At 37.1% G+C, this 16,422-nt stretch overlaps 2 protein-coding genes across 4 annotated transcripts in view; one reads left to right on the top strand and one right to left on the bottom strand.

The window, feature by feature from the left end:
• Window positions 1-4,564, top strand: part of SERPINE3 (serpin family E member 3) — a 34,779-nt gene extending 30,215 nt beyond the window's left edge. For both annotated transcript variants that reach the window (XM_043578183.1, XM_043578173.1), the window contains exons 7-9: window positions 305-391; window positions 897-980; window positions 3,416-4,564. In XM_043578183.1, the coding sequence (XP_043434118.1) occupies window positions 305-391; window positions 897-980; window positions 3,416-3,459 (215 nt within the window). In that variant the 3' untranslated portion in view covers window positions 3,460-4,564. The remainder of the gene's footprint in view (window positions 1-304; window positions 392-896; window positions 981-3,415) is intronic.
• The window catches only part of INTS6 (integrator complex subunit 6), a 91,535-nt gene continuing 76,916 nt past the window's right edge, over window positions 1,804-16,422 (bottom strand). For both annotated transcript variants that reach the window (XM_043578162.1, XM_043578156.1), the window contains 6 exons: window positions 14,152-14,278; window positions 12,944-13,086; window positions 12,509-12,740; window positions 8,092-8,463; window positions 6,972-7,065; window positions 1,804-5,074 (listed from right to left, as the gene is read on the bottom strand). In XM_043578162.1, the coding sequence (XP_043434097.1) occupies window positions 4,981-5,074; window positions 6,972-7,065; window positions 8,092-8,463; window positions 12,509-12,740; window positions 12,944-13,086; window positions 14,152-14,278 (1,062 nt within the window). In that variant the 3' untranslated portion in view covers window positions 1,804-4,980. The remainder of the gene's footprint in view (window positions 5,075-6,971; window positions 7,066-8,091; window positions 8,464-12,508; window positions 12,741-12,943; window positions 13,087-14,151; window positions 14,279-16,422) is intronic.

Below are 16,422 nucleotides of genomic sequence, written 5' to 3'. Positions count from 1 at the left end.
CAGGCTCTGGGCTGATGGCTCAGAGCCTGGAGCCTGTTTCCGATTCTGTGTCTCCCTCTCTCTCTGCCCCTCCCCCGTTCATGCTCTGTCTCTCTCTGTCCCAAAAATAAATAAACGTTGAAAAAAAAAAATTAAAAAAAAAAAAAATCGCAGCTTCAGAATTTTCCAAACAAATCTCTCCCTAGCTATAGTAAGCAGCATGAGACTGTCATTAAGTGCGTTCTTTAAAAGTACACTCAAATCCTTAAGCCAAATGCATTAAAAATGGAAATAAGCAATTCACACTTTTATTTCTTGGGATTAGGCCAAGATGGCTTTTATGTTTCTGAAGCGATCCACAAAGCCAAGATTGAGGTTTCCGAGGAAGGCAGCAAGGCGTCTACAGCCACCGGTATGTTCATCAAGGGGTCAGCAGTGCTCAAGTCATACCTCTTGCCCTTCTATGCCTTTGTTAGGTTTATCCAGTTCAATCTCCACATTTCTAAACTTTCCCACTCAAAACCCCAAGTCCAGATGTGGTATATGTGGTATAGCATTTTTTAAAAAGGAAGGTTAACACAAAGAGTTTGAAAAATGGCGAGAGAAGAGAAATCCAGTTTGAAAAGGATTTGTACCATCATCCCCATAAACAAGGGATGAAGTCATTCTGAAAATTACCTTCAGTAAGGAATTCATTCCATGGAACATTTTGAAAATGGGACACAGGGTTGCTAAGTGGCATCTTTTCTCTTTAATTTTCCCATTTGTACCCCATCACAACACTACACAAATACATTAGGATGTTCTGATTTCTTCAGAAATCAAGGGATATAACTGACTTCGGCTCCAACTTTAATAGTGACTTCCCTCAAATGAATAAAAAAATGTAATAGTCTCCTATTCTTTCCCTCCTGCAGCTCTGTTGTTACTGAAAAGGTCTCGGATTCCTTTTTTTAAAGCAGATCGGCCATTCTTCTTTTTCCTGAGAGAACCCAACACAGGTATGACAGTATTTCTGGACACCATTCAGATATATTAAATATTTATCAGCATCTCTCTAGCAACAAGCGCCCATTTGTCCACTGCAGCCTAAAACAAGCATTCCTTCTAGCTAGTTTCTATGGTGCTTCAGAAGCTTCCCAGTTTCTTGTCGTGTATCCTGAGAAAGGGGAACATTTCTTAACTACAAAGGAAACTAATACCCTCCGTGTGGTTTTTGGCTTTTCGGCTCATTTTTTTTGTTGATGTGGATTTTTAAAAATTCAGGTTTCTACTGCTGGGGAAGACTCAGAAAGATCATGAAAGTAATGTAAGTGATTCATCTGGACTCCCCCCCCCCCCCCCCCCACCCGGCCCCCATTGTTGCCTCACTTTCTCATCACTGTAGGACAAAAGATATAGCTCCTTCAGGGCACTCGTGTGTCCAAGGAGTCTTTCGACTCAGCAACCCCAGTATTCTAGTGAATGCACCTAGATTTCTATAGTTTTTCTGTTGGTCTTTCTCAAGCTGGCCGAAATTACACCAAAATCAAGTGTTTGCCCAAGTACTTCTTAGTTCCACTATACAACCTCATCTTAAGCCAGAAATGGTATGGACCAGGCAAAGCCTCAGCACATCAGAGGGACAAGCGGAGCTCCTCTCATTTCGGCGATGAAAAAGGATTCTAAGTATTCCTCTCTGTGTTTCCCCCTTTCCCCCTCCCCATTATTTATCAGCCTAGGAAGGAAAAGAGATTCTCAGTAAAGAGTTGTTGGCAAGTCGAAACAATGTGTTAAAAAGAAATAGGATGGAACAAGACTAACAAAATCAAGCAAAAGTGGATCTACTTTAACTAAACATCAGGCATTATTTTTATTTATGGAGAGAAAAAAAGTCAAAAGTTAGAATAATGAAAATTACGCATAAGTTTTACACAAATTGTTAAGGAAATACTGTCAACATCATTTTATCTGAGAATCATTTGCATACTGCTGTAACTTGTGCTGGAAATCAAAGGAACACTTTTGTGACAAAAAGGATGAAGATAATCATTCACTAGGAAATAATCTATTGGGGGATTATTTGGGGAGAAAAAGTCCATCAACAGAATATATCCTCCTAGGATTTCACCATGATCATTCCATCCCCATGTTTATTAGATGAAATTGTCACTTATCACTCAGAACAGGCAACAGAGAGCCCTCTCTTAGAAAGGATACATGTCCAAAAAATGAAAGATGAAAAAAGTGACAGGCTCTACTCCCTCAAGAAACAGAGACAGGACTAAATGCAAATAGGAAGGTCATTGTCAAAAGCTGATAGCCAATAAAAGTTGATGACAGTTAAAGAGACCGATATCTCTTTTGGAATTCAGCTGCGTAACAATGACGTAAAACCTCTGCACTAGTAAAGGACACACCACTGTTTCGATGATACGAGTTTTCAGAACTGCCTCAGTAAACACATGAACATAAAAGGCTAATCCAAAACCAGTTCCATAATCCGCCGCACATCTGAATAGTCTTTGTGAATTTATTTACCTCTTTCTGGGAGGTACTTGCCCACACCACACACGGCACAGTGACTACTCTCCTGGTGAGAGGGGTGTCGAAGAGATAGAAATCAGTCTCAGCCTTCAGTACACCAAATGGACACAGCTTACTGATAAGGGCAAATAATGAATCCATTGACAAATGGGACACATATGGGAACGTTAAGAAAAACGATCTTAATCTCAAGATTAAACTGTTAGAGAATATCATTTGTCTAGCCTAAAGTCACCCAGTGACCTAGAGGGCCAAAAAAGACAGGATATTCCCCTTAAATTCAACCCCCCGTTGCTTACAAGAATTCTATAGTATTTCACTAATTTAACTAATATGCCCAGTTTCTTAAAATGTAAAAAACCTTCGAGATGGGATATCAAGCTTGAGTTTTGATTAGTTTGAAACCTTATGACTAGGTTTTGGATGAGGCTATCGAGTATGGTGACAGAGAGATTAAGGACAGAAAGAGGAGACTGAACAAACTGCTCTTCCCAGATTCATCCCCAGAATGTAATCAAGGTGAAGGGTTTAAAGATGATCACCTCCGGAGCAATCTATAAAATGGAAATAAGAACTTCCTGATAAGGAAAGCTGCTAAACATCGGAATAGACTGAATCCCCTTCCTAAATATTCTTGTTAAGTATGAACTTTTATCCGAATGACTTGCAATCCCTTCTATTAATCTCAGAATCTAAATATACATAATTCAAGACAATTAAATCCAGACAATATATTCTGGATTTTGTGTAGCTCCTGAATTTAGCAGTGACTGCAGGTAATTACCTTGACAATTCCATCTATGAAATGATATCCTGCTTTAAAGGTATTTTGTAGAGGTAAAAAAGGTTTAAAGAATTGCATATGAAAATACTATGTAACGTTACATTAAATGCTTCTTTTTCTTGACAGGATTTGTCTTCAGTATTGGGAGCGTTTCAAATCCCCTAGACTAAATTAAGAGATCTCAAGCATGTTCTCCACTGTCAACTATGCTTTTCTTCATAAAAAGTTACAATTGCATTCTGCTATACCCCTGAAATTTTAAAAATGTTCCGCGAAAGTGTAAAAAGATAAGGGTATGTGATTTTCAAATATTATGAAACTAAAATTCCATCAATTTTACTATAATTTTATAAATTTATTTTGCCCTCTGTTAATCTAAATGTATTTTAACCTTCTTTTCTATTGGTTACCCCAAAAGCACTACAAGGCACAGCAGTGATCTATGAAAGGTGAGTGAGGAGTCTGGTCACAGGGTCAACGTCCTCAGTGAAGTCATCTGAGGTCGCGTTGGACTGAGAGTGGACAATGAATAGTGTTGGTTTTTCCTTATCCTGGGTATTTCAGGGGGAATACAAAATGAGCAAAGTCATCTTAAATGTTTCCTTTCCATTTAGCTTCTAAACAAAATGAAGAGTTTAAGTGTAAGAACAGCAGAGGAAAACAAAGAGATCCCCTTTGAACTCCCAATTTGTTGTGGGACTTCTGTAAGCATGGCATCAAGCTGCTAAAGGCTGGCCATTTCAGACTATGTGGTGTGCCCCAAACTTACACCTCCCTAACTGGCAGCTTCAACTTAGTGCCACCCATAATCCTAGTGAGAACGGAAAAAGACGTTGAAGGGGAGTAAGGAAACCAATAATGTCAAAGATGTCTGCGTTTAAAACAGCTTTTAAAGTGTCTGCCTATTTGCCACAGATCCCATCTTTTCTATTATCTAGGCAGAAATGGGAGTATGTTGGTGTAGCCAACAAAATCTAAGAACATAGAGTAAAAAGACAATGCAGATTATGTAACAGATAATTACAGTTAGCTTTAACAAATATGAACTTCAAGTGGTGTATGTCCAATGCTTAAAAAGCAAGGCCTTTAAAATTCCATTATCCTTAAGATGGTTTTAAATGATTACTTTAAATGTGATTATTTCCTAAACCACACAAGAGTAAAATAGAGCATTTATTGATGGAATAACAAAAGTGCTTTTCTTAAATATTCTTCAAAATACATTTGTACAACTTACAATAATATATCCAAAATAACTGTATATACAAAACATTACCTAGTTTTAATGTATGTGCTTTTTTCCCCAAAAATTACAAAGTAACTTTTTATTATTTTTTTTTTTGGCAAAGTTCAACCTTAACAGAGGTGACAATTTTAAAGGTTGGTTTAAGAAAATAGAACCTGAGGGAAATTGACACGCAAGAGTCAATGACAAGCAAGAGATTTGGAGGAATATTTTTAGTTTGTTAAATAAAAATGTGTTTTAGAGTGATATTTTTCACATTACAAAAATAAACCAAAATGAAGAAAAGGTCACTGTAAAATGATGGAAAAAGGATCTGTAGACTTGCTCTTAGTATTTCAAATAGCCAACAATGCATGTCAAAAAATGAATTCAAGATCACAACAGTCTTGTATTTACTTTGTATTTGGAGAAGATAGTGAAATAAGTGGCCACATTCTGTTTTCTTTTAATTGCTATTAATATGGTTGATCTGATTGGCTCGTCGATGAATTTCATCCAAGAAGTTCTCCAGTTGTTCTATTAGCATTCGCTTTTTAAACCTGTATAAAAAAATAAGTGATAGCACTCTCAATTTCTTTTTAATGGATGTAGATCAGTATAATGCTTTTTTTAAAGACAGAAACTGCCTTGGGAAGATTTTTCAAAGTAAAATGAAAATGAAAAACAACAACTTTATGATATATAAAATCCACTGGAAGATAATAAGCAAATTATTTTATCAGTGCAGAATTGCAGTTTGTTCCTAAAACAAATAATCCAGGCCCAGGTACAGTGGAAGTCAGATATTTGTTCCACAACCAAAAAGAAAAAAAACCCTAACATTTACAAGGGTTACAAATATTCCAACAAAATTTGGACTCCTAAAGCAATGATTCCAATAGCTTCTTATGCTCTTTAATTTTTTTTTTTTAATGCTTATTTTTGAGAGAGAGAGAGAGAGAGAGAGAGAAAGAGAGAGAGAGAGAGAGAGAGAACGAACAAGCTGGGGAGGGGCAGAGACAGAGGGAGAGACACAGAATCCGAAGCAGGTTCCAGGCTCTGTCAGCACAGAGCCCAACGCAGGGCTCGAACTCACGAACTGTGAGATGAGGACCTGAGCTGAAGTCGGACGCTTAACTGACTGAGCCACCCAAGTGCCCGTACTTCCTATGCTCTTTAAAAGTTGTACGTTGAAAGAATGTGAACAAAGTATGAATATAATCCCCACAAAAGGGAAGAAGAAATGACAGTTGGATAGTAACGTTTAAAAACCCTGGTGTTCTACTATTACAGTTTGAAAGCTAACAAATCAAGGATAATTAGACATCTGCAGTATGGGATAATATAGCAAACATTGAAAGTTCAAGTGGCATTTAAAATTTTCTTCACTAATATAGTAGACTAAAATTGCATTCGTCTACATAAGTTATTAATACTGCTGATGCTTTTTAGAATATCCAAAAACACTGTCCAATCTATATCTACTTCCTCTCTACTTGTATATTAATATGAATAGCCACCATAATATTACACAACTCTCTAAAAGCTGTTAGAAGTAGAGAGTGCAGGCCACCAGGAATATAGCTAAATCCATGATGAAGTTTGAGCTGACAGAATGTTACATAAAGAATAAATACTCAAAATAAGTAACATGAAAAGTTACTGCCTTATTTTGAACCCTCAAAGTGGTGTATGCTCTAGCTACTCCAAAAAAAACCCAAACAAACAAAAAAAACCAAGTAACCGCTCTATCTAAAAATGCCTTTAAGAATAGCATGGAAGAAACTGGGGGACTTTTAAAGGCTGTGTATATTTGAAAGGTCAGAGGAGATAACCCTAAGTTTTCTTATAATACTAAAGAAGGTCTTCAAGGAAAAATGTTTTGTGTACTCACTACTCATACAACTATGCTTTCCAGTTAATTGCACTTCATAGTTACCATTTATAATCTTGATCCACATTCCTTGTATTAAAGTACATAATCCTGGGCTACTGAAGCAATCAGAATAAGGCCCATTTGTCCAACTCTGCTCCCCTTAATTACATGTTTTCCCACGTACAAATGAACAGCATTCAAATATTGTCTTCCAAGGTTATTTCTAATCACTGATTAATATCAACTGTAGTCCAAATATATAAAGGAGAAAAGCTGAAGGCTATAAAATATAAAGACCCCAAAAAGGCACAGAGTAGGATCAATGAGAATTATGCAAGTATCTATAATCTACAGGGAGAAAAGGTCCATAATTGGTGAAGAATTTGTGTGTGGCTATTTTTTAAGTGAATTTCTTTCAATAAACTAAAACAGAGGAGGAGGAGGACACACATGGCTGTGTCATATGCATGCATAACACAACAAGTACAGATACTGTTATAACAGTCACAACTGTTACAACACTGACTGTAAACTGGGGACTCATTTCATAATCATTTCATAATGTACAACAGATTATTTACCTTGATGCTTCTTTAATGACATTTTGCAAAAATATTAGTCTTGTTTGTAAACTGCCTTGCACATGCTTCAGTAAAGTGAAGATTCTTTCATATTCTTAAAACAACAGAAGCAAAGAAAACAATTAGTGGCTTTTCTATGCACTCTTATTCAATATTTTTCTACTGCAGTTTACGGTATCAAGATATGCTAAACCAAACCAAAATATTCTACCACTCATTAATACACATATTTCATCATATATCAATCAAGATAAAATAACTTGGTAAACACAGAAGTTTTGGTAAAAGTTCCCATTAAGATATCAAACATAAAGCTTAGAAAGTACGTGACTAGCTTTTGGTACTGGCCACTGAAAAAGCAGCAGCAAGTAGCCTTTATAAAATTGCATACTTATAATTTAAATTCTCAACTCCAGTTAACAAGATGGGGAGGGGCATATGGAGACAGAAAAAATGGTTAAGAGTGCTAGTTCAGTTTCAAGTTTTCACCTAAAATTCTGCCAAGGACTATAAACTCCTAAATGGCAAGGGCTGTCTTACCCACTTTTGAACCACCCATGGGTGTTCCATTAAAGCACATGGTCCGTCAATCTGTCAACATCTTTGAATGGATGTCATAATACTGAAACTTTATGCCAAAGTTCTTTTATATTCATTTCATAGATTGCTTTTCTAAGTTTAGGGTTTTGGCCTAAACACATCCCTGCTCACCATCATAGTTTAACCCTTAAACACAGTGGTAGACACTATGTCAGGAACTCTACAGAGATGAAACTATTTAATATTCGCTACACTTTTGGGGGTTTGCTGCTACATTAAATTCCAGTTGCTGTTTAGAAGAATACTCAAGACTACGGGTTCCTGTCATAGTAGGAACTATGTGTAATTTGTCTGTGTGTTCTTCAAGCTCTGCTCTCAGTCCCTCCTGCTTACCATATCTATACCATACTACTTTGGATATAACAGACATTTAGTGTTTGTAGGCTGAATAAAGATCAAATCTTACATAGCTCAAATATTGTTCAAAACTGATCTAGAATCAGGTATATGCTTCTAAATTTTTTTTTTTTTTGAGCCCACACAGATATCAAATATGGGGTTTGCCTCTAATTATACATACTTCTTCCTGGCTTTCGGATCTCTTTCATTATTTGTGCTTTTAGTTCAGTGTTGACCTCTTCATGGCTTCTGCAATGCATCAATTTCTTTCCTTTGTTGAGTGAAGATGCTGGTATATTCTCTTCAGGACATTGTTCTTTATCTCTTGGCTCCTCGTGATTTTCTAAATATCCACCAACAGTGAGGTCATTAGTTCCTAAATGGTCATGACCAAGCGCCTCTGTATGATTGGTTGGTCGTTCCAGTAAACTGGCTGGAGAAGAAGTTGAAAATTCAGTATCCATAGCATTTGGTGTAATATCTGATGAAAGTTGGTCTGCAACATGATTTTCAACCACATCATCTACTGTCGAATCATTAGTGGCTTCCGAAACTAAAAACAAAGATAAGAAGAAAAAATTGACATGAGCCAACTTCAAAGCACACAGTAAGAAAAAAGCTACAAATAATATTACAGCAAATCACAACTAATCTCCTTGATGGATGCAAATTAACAAATAATATGATATGGTTCTTAAGATTTGCCAAAGAGATGGTGGGTTTCAATGTGAAACATTTACAGTATTTACAAAATCTGTAAAATTTTTGCCCTTAGGAAAAAAAATAAAAGCCAATTTCACACAACTTTTAGTTCTCTGCTTTAATCTATGGCAATTTTATTGAACAAGCAAATTTCTAATGCTTTAGGGGAACATATATGACCAAGATTATCAGGGTTACCCTTTCCTTAGAGAGTCCTAACTCATTCCAACTTACCTCTGCCTTATACAGTCTACTATCATTTAGAGGCAAAAGTAAACACAGGGAGTCCAAAGTGTTCAATATTCTGCTGGGAACCCACTGTCAGACAGGTCACTTTACAGTACACTCTTTTCTTATAACCACTCATCCAGTCTTTAGTTGAGCAACGCAGAACAGTGCCCACAGCCTGGTGCCCACTGCAGTTCATCAGATTACTGGACTTAAAAAAGCTTGCAAACACTTGCCCCCCACAGAAAGCAGCTGAATTGTAAGTTCCCTGACTGCTCACCAAACCTCCAGGACACCCGCTGAAGTCATCTCTACTTCCCTCATTTATCGTCCAAAGGTAAACTCATGCCCACAAAAAGCCCTCAAACTTCTGACTCCCTCCTAAATCCCCGTCCATGATTTGCAAATTTTCCTAAATATTCTCTGTAACGACTCCTGCTTTAACTGAAACGCAGCTCTCTGACAAAGAAACTGCTCTTCTTTTCAGACTTGGAGTTAGAAACTGCTTTCTCTCAAACACTCTCCATGGACTTAAAATAAGGAGGTACAGTCACCGATTCCTTCACCTTCCAGTGCCACTTCAAGTTACTTTCTCCCTGCACTCGTATAACACTCTTGCTCTGATAAATGGGAGGGAGAAAGTAGAGGCCACTACACTCATCCTCTCTCTCCTATCACTGTCTTTACTGATCTCTAAGGCACACCTCTCTGGTCATACCTGGCTCGCAGTCTTCCTCCCACCCTGATGTCCCTTGGGCATTATCCTAGATCATTACTACGCACAATGTGGTCTAATACAAGCAGTGTTAGCACCATCAGAAAGCTGGCTAGAAATGTTCACCTTGAGCCCTGCCCTAAACAATGAATTCAGAATCTGCAGTTTAACTAGATCCTGGTGATGCAATGACACATTAAAGTTTAAGAATTACTGTTGTATGGGACTTCAGTGTCTAAGCAGATCACCTGCCAAGAACATGGCCTCAATTCTTTAATGTCTCACCTTGTTTGGCTCTCAAATCAAACACAAATTCACGGGCAGAGGAGCATAACCCTTATCTTTGCAGGACTCCTGCTGTTGGCTCTGTAACTCAGCCAGACTCTTACTTCAGCATCTCTTCCACTTTCCCCCTCCCAATGAGCAGATCCTACCTTCTAGATTCCTCTTTCTTGTCTATCCAACTTACATCCCATATGCATTACTTTTTACCAATGTCCTAAATTCTCTCATTCTATTGTCCTCCCTGCCAGGCAAAACCCCAAATCTGCTGACTCTATCTGCTTGCTCTAGATGTGCATTTGGAATGATGAGCACTAGTGGAGAAACAGGACCCAGCAATCTTATTACAACATTTCCTCCCTCTCCCACAAAAGATCATTCTAACCTTCTCCGCTCTCTTAACATCTCGGACTTTCCCAATCCCTGCCTCCCACTCAGGAGCATATATCACCTCTCACTTCACAGAGGAAAGGAAAGCAGAGCTGTGAAACAGGAACTTCCTCTACTTGCCACTGTTCAACTTGTGCCCATACCCTTTCTGCTTCACTGGAAGTAGCATTCTTTCTTCTGGGCTCTGGACCACTCCTGTCTGCCTTCCCAGTGATTTTGTGGGAGCAAAACTGCTCTTGCTAAGGGAGCCAAAGACCAATAGAACTTTTCTAATCCTTTTGACTGACCTGTTTAAGAAGCATTTGAAACCACCAACCACTCAATTCTCTTTCCCTTTAGCTCTCACGACACCAAATTCTTCTCATCTCCTATTTCTTGGATTCTTCTTTCTCAATCTTTCCTGAAACTCATTTCTCTCCTTAACTTTAGCACCTTCAAAGTTCTGTTCTAGGCTTTTTCTTCTCATTGTTTTCTTTGGTGTGATTTAATTCACTTCAATTGGGGCTAAGACTGCCTCCTGCACCTCCCTCTTTATCCCAGTCTCTTCTTTAGTTCTAAACTAAAATATCCATCTTCTACCTTAGGATCTCCATGTGGCTAACTTAATAGGCACTTCTAAAATCACTCATCATCTGCTCTTCTACTCCACCCCGTTACCCTCACCTACCAAGCATCTCTCAACTCCTCCCTTGCCCTGACTCCAACATCCAGCCAGTCATCATCAAGTCTTTACTGATGTGTCCAAGTATTTCTCAAATACATGTTCTTCTCACAACTCCACTAGCAGGTCATTAGCTCTTCCCTGGGTTCCTTAACTGCTTTCTGTGCATCTAATAATTATTTAATGACATCAAATATCCTATCAGTGTTCACAATCTCTAATTACTTTATATATTTTCTGTGGAGGGAAGTTTGATTTTGTTTGATTCAGGGTTCAAATCAGGCCTGCACACTGTCATTGGTTTATAGGTCGTTTAACTACCTTTTAATCTATAAAATCCTTCTGTACTTCTCTTTTTTTCTATGCATTTTTTCTGGATATACACATATCCCATATTCTTTGTCTTACAGTGTCCCACCATCTGGATTATGCTAATTGTCTCCCTATTTTGTCATTTAATATGTTTTCCTATCCTTGTATTTCCTATAAATTGGTAGTTAGATCTAGAGGCTTGATCAGGTTAAGGTTCGATTTCTTTCTTTTTTGTTTTTTGGCAAGAGTATTTCAGAAGTGATACTGTATAAACCCTTCAGGAGTTATATAATATTTGGTTCTCTCCAGTTATAAGCCACAAATGATCACTACCTATAATTAATGATTCCATTAATTTACTAAGAGTTCCCCTGCATCCATTCTTGTTCTTCCCTAACAGTACTCTGCACAGGACAGTCAGCCTGGTCTTTATAAAATGCTAACCAGATGAGGTCACTAGCTTCTCAAACCTTTCAAAGATTCTCATTGTCCTTAAAGTCTGGAGTCTTTACAATGGCCTCCAAGGCCCTCCGTGATCTGGCCTCAACCTATCTTTCATCTCTCATCTTGCCTCACCCCCAACACCTTTGCTATACTAGAGTTCTTTCAGCCCCTTAACTGCTTCTCTTTACTGTATACGTTTGCACAGACTCTTCTTATACTACTACTATACACATAGTATGCAGCAGACTGCTTAGCAAGACTCCTGAATGCACAGCTTTAGTGAAACAACTCCCATTCATCCTTCCAATGTTGGCTTAAACGTAACTTCCTCAATAAAGTGCCTTGACCCCACAGACTAAAATCCTCTTGCCACATGCTTCCAAAACATACCTGACTTCCCTTCTGAACATTCACCACACTTCTAATGAAATGTTCAATGACTGTCTTTCCTCATTCTATCTAAATGGGGGCAGAGATCACTATTGTCTCGTTCACTGCGATACCTCAATGCCTAGCACTGTTTACCATAGCATATGTATTTAATAATTAGTTGTTGAAGTTACCTGGAATTGAAAACCACCTTTCTATGGGTATTGAGAACATCCCTATAACTGTTATTTTGAAATACTTAAGGCTTATAAATGATATTTAGATCATGACAGCTATAATAGAGCATAATAAATACATGAAATGTCCAAATGTTCACTAAAAGGACTATGATTACATGCTAATTTAGAATAAACAATTATCTTCTCTAGACACTCTTAGACTTTATCAATTTTTTCTATACTTTATTACAAAAATATCTTCCCCACACAAAAAACAAACAGCAGCAAATAATGTTTATTTTTAAAAAACTCTTACTTTTATGAAGAGGAAGGGGTTTAATAAGATCTGGCTGTGCTTGAGTCATAGGTACAGGTGGTCCTTTTCCTCCAATATGATTGTTCACAACTGGATTCTGTTGTCTGCCTCTCAGCAGTGGAGACATACAGCGACGTCTTTTAGGGATCCCTTGCATATTTGGTTCTCCAGGTCGTTTATGTTTATTTTGAGGTCCAGCCACAAATTCATCTGCTTCATCTATCATCATACCCTGTAACAAAAGAGAATATAATTTCCCTAGATTTACATATAGTTTTTAAATGGCACAACTAATTCCAGTTCCCATTAAAGCAACTAGATTATAACTATGTTAACATTTATTAGTCTACCAACAAAACAGCTTCAGCTTACTTTAGTGAAATTAGAACTGTTAAATCCACAAATAAATTATACAATGGAACGTTTCAAGCTTACCTTTTTATCTAGCTTAAATGGGTTGCCAAATGTATGCAACCTTCGAGGCTGATCAGGATCAAGTTCTCTTAGTGGAGAAGGTACTTGCTTGAGGTATTCCTGGTAATTCCCCATTTGTGCTATAGGAACACTGTGCACTTGATCTTTTCAAACAGAACAGAGCAATAACAAAAGTTAACCTCACTGAAATGATACTCTGTTTAATTACCAAATAATACCTTCTTATATTTGAATGCTATCTGGGGTTATCCTAGGCAGTCTTCCCTTCCCATATATGCAAAATTGGTTTGTCGTCATAAATATTGTGACATAAATGAAGTCTTTGAGATTTTTAAAATAAAATTTAAAAGAACTGATTTTACCTTCTAAATAAAACAAAAATATTGCAGTTAATTTGAGTGTATAGAATAAGCAAATATGTGTTAACATTACCATGAAAAGGAATGTCTCTTCTATTATATTCCAAATAAGCAGAATTTAATTATAGCAGAATTTATAGAAAAGACATATCACATATAGATAACCCTTTTTATATAAAGCTATGGTGGGAGGGGTCCCCAGATGGCTTAGTTGGTTAAGCGTCCGACTCTTGATTTCGGCGCAGGTCATGATCTCACAGTCGTGAGATGGAGCCCCGTGTCGGACTCCGCGCTGAATGTGGAGCTTGCCTGGGATTCTCTCCCCACCCATTCCCCTCCCCAAAGTACGCTTACACTCTCTCGGTCTCAAAATAAATAAATAAACATTTAAACAAATACGTAAATAAAGGTATAGCTGGAATGCTTACGTCAGAGATGGCAAAGAGTTAAATTCTCATCTGACTTGATCTGTGGTCAGTGCCATGGGTATAACTGAAGGAACAGGACATGTATTCACCATCCAAGTTAAACCACCAGATGCTAGTATTGTGTATCACAAGAAAATGATTGTGCATGTGTGGACCTGTGTGTGTGAATGCATGAACAAAGCCAAAAAAGATACTAAGCTGCTAACAAAGGGTGTCACCTCTGGGGAATAAAATTTGGGGGAAACACTGATGGTAGAAAGAAATTCTGAGAATGAGTGACGACTCACTTTTTACTTCATTTGTTTGAATTTACAAAGAAAATGAGATACTACAATGCTTTAAAAGCTACACTACTATACTATGTTTTTTCAGTATAAAGAAATTCACAAAAGAAACACCATTATTGAAACTATGATCCAACCTTCATCCTGTCCTTTAAGAAATCTGCGGGTGCTCTTCAAAAGATTAGATCTCATTCTTGTTAAGTGATCCAAAAGATTCCGCCTTGGTATGTCATACGCGTTCCTAAATGTCTGTGGCTTCAAATCCTATTGAAAAACATTCAAAGGCAAATTTATTTTCAAATATAGAATTATAAGAGACTAAAATCTCTAGCCTGCAGTAAAGGTTTGGAAATAAGATATACAAGTCTAATTAGCTTTAAAAATAGAATAAAGAATTATGATGCAATCTTAATATACTGTTTTGGGAACCAGAGGATAAAAATTGGTAGTGAACTTACCAAATAACTCAAATTCACATCTCTTCAAGATTTTATTATATATTCTGCCTAAGGAAAGTAAGTATCTTATAAAACAAATTTCCAAATTTTGAAGACTTTGAAAATTTAAAGAAAAAGAGCTTTGATTTACATACCATAAAATCACCCATTTTAGGTATACAGTTTGATGAGTGTCAGTAAATTTACAATTGTGAAACCATCACCACAATCTGGTTTAACAATACTTCCATCATCCCACAAAAGTTCTTTGTGCCCATTGTAGTCCATCCCTTTTCCTATCCCCAGGCAACCACCGACCTGCTTTCTGTCTCCCTACATTCCATTTTATAAATGGAATTTTGCTATATCAAATCTTTTCTATCTAGCTTTTTTTCACTAAGGATGATATTTTGAGATTCAGTCACATTGTTCATGTATCACTAGTCTGTTCTTTTTTACTCCAGACTAGTATTCCATTCTATGGATATAGCATATCTTTATCCACTTTCCATTTGATGAACAGTTTTCTTTACAGTTTTTGGCTATTATGAATAATGCTACTATGAACATTTGCATATAAAGCCTTTATATGGACCTACATCTTCATTGCTCTCATGTAGATACCTACAAGAAGAACTGCTAATTATATAACAAGTACAGCCAGTGTAGTGGATGGGAAGTGGGATCTCATTGTAGTTTTATTTTGCATTTCCCTAATGACCATTAAGGTACAGCATCTTTTTACATCATGTTCAATCTGTATATCTTATTTGGTGGAATATCTGCTCAGATATTTTGCCAATTTTTAATTAGATATTTGTCTTTTTATATTGAGTTGTAGGAGTTCTTCATGTATTTTGATACATATTCTTTATTCTGTACATACTTTTCTCCCAGGCTGTAATTTGCCTGTTCATTTTACCAAGTTTCTTTTATAGACAAAAGTTTAAATTGTTTTTTGATTTTTTTATTATTATTTTTTGTAAATAAAGTTTTATTGGAACCCAGTCACACCCATTCATTTACATATGGTCTATGGCTGATTTTTTTTAATATGAAATTTATTGTCAAACTGGTTTCCATACAACACCCAGTGCTCATCCCAACAGGTGCCATCCTCAATGCCCATCACCCACTTTCCCCTCCCTTCCACCCCCCCATCAACCCTCAGTTTATTCTCAGTTTTTAAGAGTCTCTTATGGTTTGCCTTCCTCCCTAATTTTTTTTTCCCTTCTCCTCCCCCATGGTATCCTGTTAAGTTTCTCAGGATCCACATAAGAGTGAAAACATGGTATGTCTTTCTCTGTATGACTTATTTCACTTAGCATCACACTCTCCAGTTCCATCCACGTTGCTACATAGGGCCGTATTTCATTCTTTCTCACTGCCAAGTAGTATTCCATTGTATATATAAACCACAGTTTCTTTATCCACTCATCAGTTGATGGACATTTAGGCTCTTTCCATAATTTGGCTATTGTTGCAAGTGCTGCTATAAACACTGGGATACAAGTGCCCCTATGCATCAGCACTCCTGTATCCCTTGGGCAAATTCCTAGCAGTGCTATTGCTGGATCATAGGGTAGATCTATTTTTAATTTTTTGAAGAACCTCCACACTGTTTTCCAGAGTAGCTGCACCAGTTTGCATTCCTACCAACAGTGCAAGAAGGTTCCCGTTTCTCCACATTCTCTCCAGCATCTAGTCTCCTGATTTGTTCATTTCAGCCACTCTGACTGGCGTGAGGTGATATCTCAAGTGTAAAAGTTTAAATTTTAATGAAGTTCAATTTATCAACTTTTTTATGTATGTACCTTTTGTGTTATATTTTAGAAATCATCAATGACCCCTGAACCCAATGTCATGAACACTTTCTCCTGTTTTCTTCCAGAAGTTTATAGTTTTAGTTTTTACATTTAAGACCATGAGCACTGGTAATGTAAGGGTCAAGTTTATTATTTTGAATATGGG

Source organism: Prionailurus bengalensis, chromosome A1 (assembly GCF_016509475.1).
Source record: "Prionailurus bengalensis isolate Pbe53 chromosome A1, Fcat_Pben_1.1_paternal_pri, whole genome shotgun sequence".
Lineage (NCBI taxonomy): Eukaryota > Metazoa > Chordata > Mammalia > Carnivora > Felidae > Prionailurus > Prionailurus bengalensis.
The sequence above is the reverse complement of the archived record's forward strand: the minus strand, read 5'-3'. Positions and strand labels throughout refer to the sequence as shown.